This window comes from Rhodamnia argentea, chromosome 10 (genome assembly GCF_020921035.1).
Source record: "Rhodamnia argentea isolate NSW1041297 chromosome 10, ASM2092103v1, whole genome shotgun sequence".
Classification (NCBI taxonomy): domain Eukaryota; kingdom Viridiplantae; phylum Streptophyta; class Magnoliopsida; order Myrtales; family Myrtaceae; genus Rhodamnia; species Rhodamnia argentea.
The window spans coordinates 1,740,381-1,749,168 of record NC_063159.1 but is presented as its reverse complement, the minus strand read 5'-3'; the positions used below and the strand labels follow the sequence as shown (position 1 = coordinate 1,749,168).

At 39.8% G+C, this 8,788-nt stretch overlaps 1 protein-coding gene and 1 long non-coding RNA gene across 2 annotated transcripts; both read right to left on the bottom strand.

The window, feature by feature from the left end:
* Window positions 1-2,003: 2,003 nt before the first annotated feature.
* Window positions 2,004-4,736, bottom strand: LOC115731607. The gene is made up of 4 exons (XR_004014261.2): window positions 4,609-4,736; window positions 3,819-3,864; window positions 3,125-3,183; window positions 2,004-2,819 (listed from the first exon to the last, which is right to left on the bottom strand). It is a non-coding gene; the product is annotated as an uncharacterized LOC115731607 (long non-coding RNA).
* Window positions 4,737-4,863: 127 nt separating this feature from the next.
* Window positions 4,864-8,371, bottom strand: LOC115731608 (kinetochore-associated protein KNL-2 homolog). Its single transcript, XM_048271298.1, has 6 exons — window positions 8,304-8,371; window positions 7,602-7,687; window positions 7,396-7,481; window positions 6,128-6,284; window positions 5,534-5,660; window positions 4,864-5,012 (listed from the first exon to the last, which is right to left on the bottom strand). The coding sequence occupies exons 1-6, from the start codon at window positions 8,344-8,346 to the stop codon at window positions 4,864-4,866; spliced, it is 648 nt and encodes a 215-aa protein (XP_048127255.1). The 5' UTR covers window positions 8,347-8,371.
* Between the last annotated feature and the right edge of the window lie 417 nt (window positions 8,372-8,788).

Sequence of the window (8,788 nt, the reverse complement as noted above, 5' to 3'; positions counted from 1 at the left end):
AAAATAAAGTATTCTCCCGTACTTTATTTAGGTATCTAATCTACCTACCAAAAAAGATTAGTGGCGGCTCCTAAATTAAAAATCAAACCTAAGTTGCGAATTGGTAGGGCTTGGGAGAGTCCGTATTAGGTTAGTTAATTCATCTAATTAACCTAATAATCCATTAACCTAAATTAATTTTTAGGTCGCAACACTTCTTCTTCTTCGTTTTTTTTTTATGTGGTCCCTCGATGTTTGTTTTCACTTCGTTTTCTTTTTTTTTTTCCCCCTAAACTATTGTAAATATATAAAAGTACCTATCTTCTCAAATTGTTGAACAATTTTATTGCATTTTTACTACAAGTTTAGGAATCCTATAAGTAAAACTGTACCCATAGGCGTCGTGCTTGCTGATTGTAATACATACACTTGTTTTTTGTCTAGTCTTCTACATGCGCCCTTTTATTATGTAATAGAAGATTAAAACAAAACGCGAGGGGACACCCCGGGATGTCCCACACATTACAACGTTGGTATCAGAGCATAGGATTGAGGATGGCTCGTGACAATAGCCTCCAACCACATATCCACCCTCGGCGGTGGGAGAGGAGCAGCACATCGAGGGATTCCACGAGGGATGCGTTTTCGCTAGGTTGAGCTTGGAGCAACCTAAAATTTTTTTTGTGCATATTTTTTATTTTATTTTATTTTATTTTGGAGATATGCTAAGCTTATTCTTTGTTTTTTTTGAGTGAGTTAAGTTGGTGGGTTTAGACTGAATATGGGTTGGTTTGGGTATGAGTCACATAACATACATTAAGTAAATGAATCAATGTGAGTTAAATGTGTGAAATCGTATTGAATTTATTTATGACCTACCCAAACTTGATATAACCCATCCATTTGACATCTCTACATCCATTTGACATCTCTACTTACAAGACAATTTTCGTCCATTTTTTATTGGAAAAATACCAAAAATATATGAGTTTAAACTTGATTCCTTACACCCTCTAAAACGAGTGAAAGACCATAGCGTGTTAAAAACACCCAAGCCTCCATTGACGTACGGCTACCCGTGGCATCTACGGTGTCAATCCGAGGTAGCCATGCCATGGCAACCTTCATAGCCTTAAATAGAGAGAGAGAGAGAGAGAGAGAGAGAGAGAGAGAGGGAACTAGCTCTCTTGGTAGGCGTCGGCGTCAGAGGGGCAAGTGTTTGGCTGTTGCGGCAACAGGTGGTGTCTAATAAGGCCGAACCTAGGTGGCTGGTGTTTGAAATTTGTGGATAGGGTTTGTGTGTTTGGGGTGTGTGAGAAGGGCTGTTGTATTACGGGAACAGGGGCAAAGATCGTACTAAGATGTCCAATATTGCTAAGCGAGGTATGAAACTTGTAATTTTAAATATGAGGTATGTTTTCGTTAGCTAGATGAGAATTCATGTACATATTTCATATTTTTCTCTTAATGATTTATTCTGCAAACAGTACATTTTGTTTCATTTCCATCTGTATCAATGATTTTTTGAAGTGGGAAGAGAGGGTCACACACGTTGAGATTGAGGCACGTTGTCACCGCTTGTCGCCCAAAAATTAGGGTTGGATGCAAGTTTCGATGCAAATTATAGATGATATAAGGTGAAGAAGAGCAAAAATACACTAAGGAAAGTTTCACTCATTGATGCATCATATGGAAGAATAAACAAAATGGCAGGCAAACTAACCAGGTGGTTTATCAAGTGTTCCAGACTTGATTTACACGTTCACTTCCGCACTTCATTTTTCGGTCTTAGATACCTCAGTTAGTCTGCAAAGGACGAGCCTGCGCTTATACGTGACTGGCTCCGCCAGTGCTTAAATCAAACATTCAAGCAGAGTGAGAAAAATAACAACTCCGTCCAAAACTCTTTCACGGGCGAAAAAAATGCGTGCGAAGCTGGTGAAATAGAAGACAATAAATGGAAACAAGCAACCATTCTCGCAAGAAGTAGCCCAATCGCCCAATCTTGAACGCACTCCATGCTTATAAAGTACGTTCACAACGGTTCTTCATGCTTGGCTACCCCAAAACCAAGACTTTAACCCTGCAACCCTTCCGTCCCAAAATGTCAATTTCAAATTAAAGGTCGTCCCGACAATAATAATCAAAAGCAAGAAAGCCTAACAAATTAAAGTGCACAGGTTTGATTCTCTGCATCAGTATTGACTCAAAAGACAGCATCGTTCAGAAAAAAAAAAGCCCCAAAAGACGGAGTCACCGGTTTGGTTAGCGCATCAAACTTGAAGAAAAGCAATTCTGGTACGTCACATGTACAGCTTGTTCACGAGCGTCAAGAAATAGGAAAAAACTCCACCTGCTTAGGTATGTTCTAATCTGCAAAATCATTGCAAAAGAACTAAGTTGATTTTCATGCAAGAATTGCTTACACTGATGCAGGCTCAGTCTCTATGTCCTGCTGTTTTAATCCAGATGAATTGCTTACGAAGCTGACACCATGCATTTCTATCCATTCTTCAAATGACATTATCCATTTGATCTGATACTGAAGACAATTTTACCCAGGGCCTGGAAGAGCTGTTGGACTGGGAATAAAAACAAAAAGAAAATCCTATTTCTCACAGGAATGGTGAAGTCTTTTTGTGCTTGAATGATTAGAGGAAGGTCGATAGGTCAATATGCAAAATAAGCATCACTACAACAGTGTCATTAAAAAACCATTTCGTCCGACCTTTTGGGAACAGTAGCTAAAGTAACATATATTCGCATTAGAAAATTTAAGGAGACAAACCATCATCTAAAATCAAACTTGGGCCTTCCTGGACTCCAGCGACTCCACGGTCCTAAATAAAAAGTAATATGGGAATGTCAACAAATCCTAGTTGACTTTAAATAGCAATCGATACAATTGTACTAAATATGCAGTTATAAGAAGTTCATCCACATTTCGATGACATGATGGAAGAAGATTTTAAGGTGAATATGCAGCAAAAAATTACGTAACCGGGTAGCAGTTTCCTTAGATTCATGGGTTTGGTTGCTTGAACCACTATGCCAACTCAGGGCTGGTACTATAATAAAAAGGGCAAACCATACTTACTACATAAACATTACATGAAATTGCAGGAATCAGAAAGATACTACATACCTGTGCATAAACTGCCACTTGGTTTCGCCAGAACTCTAACCTGGGTAAAAGAATTCTTCCTAAACACGCAGGACAAAGCGAATTACGAGCCTTTCAAGACGGCAATATATGATTTGGAAGTAGTGACCTTTTTGGGAAGGCGAAACTGTGTCTCACAAAAGTTGTATTTAAACATGGGGAAAATCCTTGAATATTGATGTAATGCTCACTTCATGCAGGCCTAAGAGGATACAGATGGTGACTACTTGAATAGTTCAAAGCATCAACAAATGCATATATAACTAGAGAATGGGACAAGCCAATGTTTTGGGAGCAGTAGTAACCATTTTGGAAGTAAAAATGTGATTCACAAAAGGTATATTTAAAAAGAATTGATTTAATGCTTGCTAAATACAGGCCCAACTGTTATAGGATAAAGACTGACAACTGGAATCTTCCCATACAAGCGGATCCATCATTCCAAAGCATGTTCTCATTTAAACTGGCAATATGTGTTCAGGTATGTACAATGCTTTCGTATTGATTGAAATGATAATTCCATTTCATTAACTTCGTCAAAGTAAAAATGAAAAAAAAAAGGTTTTAAGGTGTACAACGGGAGCTAAAAACTAATATATGCTTATTATAAATCCATAAGTGCCTAAACAGCAAATTGTAGATCTTAAACAGAAATATGGTCTGATTGCCTACTCACCAGATCTAGAACGTTTGAAAGAATCCGGAGATGTGAGCGAACTTCCCTAAACAAAGCAGGAAACAAATTAAGAAGGCATTAGACCAAACAATTGCCCATAAACATATATGCAAATAAAATAGGAGCAAGATGATGGCAGATGCACTTGTGGGTGTGGACAGAAGATCACCGTATAAAGCCATACTGGTAAAAATATAAATGATAAGAAAGGCAGGCAAAGACTGCCCTAAGTTCAAATGAGTAATGAATAAGTACATTCCTATCTAATTCCGCCCACAGATCACATATGCGTACAGGCTGACAAGTCAAGTATCCGTATGTTTTAGGCGCTATATTTTCCCCCTTCAAAAGCCTTTTGGTTAGTTTGGAGAATTTCACAGCTTTAAATGTTGTGTCAAAACAGTGAGTAGAATTGCAAGGCTAAGTCTGGGAGGAAAAGGCAATGACAAGGAGTGAGATAATATATCCAGGAAAATGTGGAGAAAGGCATCAAAATTTAATCACCTGTAAATGTTAATAAAGCTTACAGGAAAAACTATAAAATCTCGGCAATCTCTCCCGGTGGACAAGATAATCAGTTTTATGACACTTCTCCTCAGTTCGAAAATCAATCTAAGGGGCATTTCATAGTATTTCTAATCCACGTTCACTAAAACCCCACTGCATGGTTCTCAATACTGAATAGGGAAACTGACAATGTTTGATATTGTAAAGGTGAAGCAGCAAAAGACGAAACTCTTGCCAAAACACTCAAACATTATTGACAAAGTCAGAAACTGAGAGCACTTACTTGAGAGCCTGTAGGAGTTTTAAACACAATTGGTTCCCCACAAAAACTATTATTATCGACATTGCCTTTTCCCTTCCGACCTGCAATGCTAACTCCTCAGATAATTGTCAAACTAGCAATAAAATGTTTTGACTGCAATCCATAGCAGTAATGAGTGAAGATATAAACTGGCCAGAAGTAAACTTTGACGTCCGATGATATGAAAATCTTGAAGTAGCATTTTATGGATGGAAATTTCTCACCAATATATTGCCATTAATTCAGGCAAAGTAGACATGCAGGTATACCTATTGAACCTGATAGAGCAGAATATTTGCTTCCCGATCTGGTAACTCTTTTGCTGGTAACAATAGGTGCATTCCTAATCGAGTTATCTGCATGTATTTCACTTTTTCTATTCCCACCTGCAAATGGTCAGGAGGACATTACCAAACTAAAACAATCTCCCCAGACTTCCTGGCAATGACAACTGCAAATTCGATTGTCATCTTGAGCAAAGTACAAATAAACAAGAATGTTCTACACAATCATTTGCAATAAGAGAGTGCTTCAGCCGCATTAACAGGTGTAAAAAGATAAGAACTTGAAATCCTTCAATGCCAAATTTGGAAGCATTGGATCCACATTACTGCAGCAGATCTCAGCATTTTGGAGAACAGACATTGTAAAGTTGTACATTGTGCGTATTTACTATTGCCTATATTGTATTTTCCTGGTGTTTCTTTCTCTCAAACTAAGGTTCCTATCTCCTGTCAGTCGAATGGAGAAATCCAAAACACAAAAAGTTGGAGAACAACAAACATCAAACAAGTCTAAAATTTCTAGTTGAGAAGGCACAAAAACTTTGGAGCAACATGTCATCACGTAAAACCATAATACCTAACGTATGAAAGTTAATTTAAGCAAACTTGTGTTGCTTACATACCTCTCGTTGTTGATAAATAGACAGATTCCTCTCCTGGTCTTGAAACTATCTTCAATTCTTTCTCCAAGCATTTTGAAGCACAATCTTCCCAATTAGGAGGAAATCCAAACACAAAATTGTTGAAAATCTACAAAGAGCACAAATTTTGAATCTAACATATGAAATTGCAATGAGATGACATAGTCAAATAGTAAGATGACTGCACAAAGGACAAACAAACCTCGACTCCATTCAAAAATCTTCCCCTAGAACAGCTAAAGTTGAGCATTAAAAGTGGATTTAAGAGCGGCTCACAACAGCTTGTTCAGAATCCTTCTGCATTTGTGAACAGGTCACCATGTGATGACTTTTTTACTTTTCTTTCATTTTGAACCCGAGCACTTTTAAGCGCCATTGATATTTGCCCATGTCAAGATTTCCATGGTCAAGGTCCGAGAGCTCAAACTAGAGTGGGGTCGTAAAATGCTCTGCAATTCATAGCTTCTTAAAGCTTAATTAAGCCTAAAAACAAAGGTTGTTGCTCTGAGAAGCTAGTGAATATATGCTGACTGATAGAGCCTACACGGGCAGGAAAATAGCAAGAGACTCACAAACCTCAGATGAGAAGCCACTTTCTGTAGTACGCGACTTATTTATCAACCCAGACACCACAACACAAACACCATTCGCCGTTTCAAGAGTTGAAAAATCATATCTTTTAGTGATCGGAGCTGACTTGAACACCCGAACCACTTGTTGAACAGATTGTTGCCTGGAGTAAAAAGTCCTCTGAGCTCATGGAATTGCTACACCACGAAAATAAAGTAAATGCCAACAGAGAAATCTAATTGAGAACCTAAGTCACGAGGACAACAATGACTACCTGAAGATGTAGTCCTAGTTAATAGGGGTGGCAACTTTCTGTACGATGCAAATCCATGACTCAAACAATGAGTCAACTTGGATAAGAGAAACCCAAATTAAAAGATCACGAGTACAACTAAGGCCCTGTTTGGTTCAGCATTTGGCCAAGGGGTTTGAGAAAATGCAAATACCTTTAGGCTAAAAACCTTTTTCAAAATGCAAGTAGTGTTTGGTAAAGTGCATTTTAAAAACACATTTAAAAAGCAACTTTGATGAAAATGTTGTTTGGTGAAAAATGAACTTTGTAAAATATTTTCTCTTTTTGAAAAAAAAGGCGACGGCGGTGGGGGGGCGGCGGCGGGCTGGCGACCGGCGGCAAGCAAAGGTGAAAAAATTAAAATAATAAAAAAATTAGTTGCATTTCGCCAAAGTCCCTTAGCCCAATGTACCTCAAGAGGTATTTTGGGCTAAGAGACTTTGGAGAGGATTTGAGATGCAATTGCATCTTCCGAAAGTGAGTCAAAAAATGAACCAAACGCCATTTGCATTTGGCCAAGGGACTTTAGAGCCCCAATGCTCACTTGCAATGCTGAACCAAACAGGGCCTAACCCAAAACAGACACAGCTCAATAAATTCCGAGAAACTTTTACAAAATAAACAAACAATTTATCATTATACTACACTAACTTTGTAATATTCAGCCAATGACTTGAATAACCGACAAGAACATGATCACGATGATACGACCCAAATCCCCAGCCCCAATAGTTATCTTGCCAGCACATTGTCAAAACGCATTCAGACATGAAAGACCAAGGTTGTATATGTCTCAAAAAAGGGAGCTTTTCCATGGATTAGGATCTACAAGATTACATTTTCCGATGTTCATCCCAAATTGACTAGATTTCTCCCAAAAAAAAAAACCGCTAATCCATGGGAAAGCTCTGATTTTTCCTTCAAAGGTGAGAAATTTACACGAACGGAAGAACAACCCTAGGAGATCAATGTCAATGCTTACTTGGGTGAAACGAAGCCAGAAACAGCAAGGGTTTTTTCCTGAGAATCATCTGCAGCTTGCGTCAACCACCAATCGTAGAGACAAACCTACTCGACGAAATGCAAGGAAGAAAAATCAGGAGAGAGAGAGAGAGAGAGAGAGAGAGAGAGAGAGAGAGAGAGAGAGAGAGAGAGAGAGAGAGAGAGAGAGAGAGAGAGAGCACTCACTGTTTTTTTGAAGCGAGACGCCGAGAAGTCATTGTTGCCGGGTGATCTTGACGGGTCGGAGGTCGACGCCATGGAAGGAAGCGAAGGTGCTGCATGATAACACTTCTCTGTTCCAGAAGTCATTATGGCAAGAAGTGAATTTTTCAGCTTCCGCTTTTTAGCAAAAGTAGTTTTTTCTATTTCTACTTCATAAGTTGATTTCGATAGAGAAATGCGTTTGATAACTCGAAACAAATTTTTACTTCGACCGGCGGCCGGCGGCGGCGGCGACCGGCGGCGGCGGCCGCGACCGGGCGGCGGCGGCGGCGACCGGGCGGCGGCGGCGACCGGGCGGCGGCGGGCGGCGGCCGCGACCGGGCGGCGGCCGGCGACCGGCGGCGGCCGGCGGCCGGCGACCGGGCGGCGGCCGGCGGCCGGCGACCGGCGGCGGCCGGCGGCCGGCGACCGGGCGGCGACCGGCGGCCGGGCGGTGGTCGGCGTGATCAAAGAAGTAATTCTAAGGTGGAGAAGTAAAAAAAAATTGCTTCTCAAAGTTGGCCAAAAATCTTGCCGGAAGTTAAAAATCTTGCAAGAAGTTAGAAATCTTGCCGTAAGTCAATTTTTTTACCAAACGGATTTCTACTTCGGCAAAGTTTTTACCAAACGGATTTCCCCGCCAGATTGACTTCTGGCAGAGAAATCCAAAAAAAGAAGTGTTATCATGCAAAGACCGAGCGACCGTTGCCTGGTGCTGCAGTTTCAACATACCATCATCATCATACGTACATCCTTTTTTCCCTTCGACGCAAAAGGAAATTCCCTTTTTATAACTTGTTTATTAATGTTTTAGGGATATGTTCACTTCCTAAAACTTATTAAGAAAATGTAATTAGTCCTATAGCTTACAAAAACCGCAATCAATTTTTAAAACTTTTTTTTTTTGGCCAGAAGTTTTAGAACTTGTTAAATTGGTTCAATCGAGTCTTTTTGTTAATACCGTAAATTTACTTTTAATTATTTTATTTTTTTGAAATCTTACTATTGAAAATAAGGCTAAAAATTTATTTGAAGAAACAAACAAAACTGAAAAAAAAGGGCAAGCCCTCGCCGGTGTGGTCTTGCAGCCGCCGACTATTGCTAAGGGGCTAATGGAGGTTATTAGTCTTGGACGAGGGTGGTCGACCCTCGCTAGCCTTGGGCAACGCCTC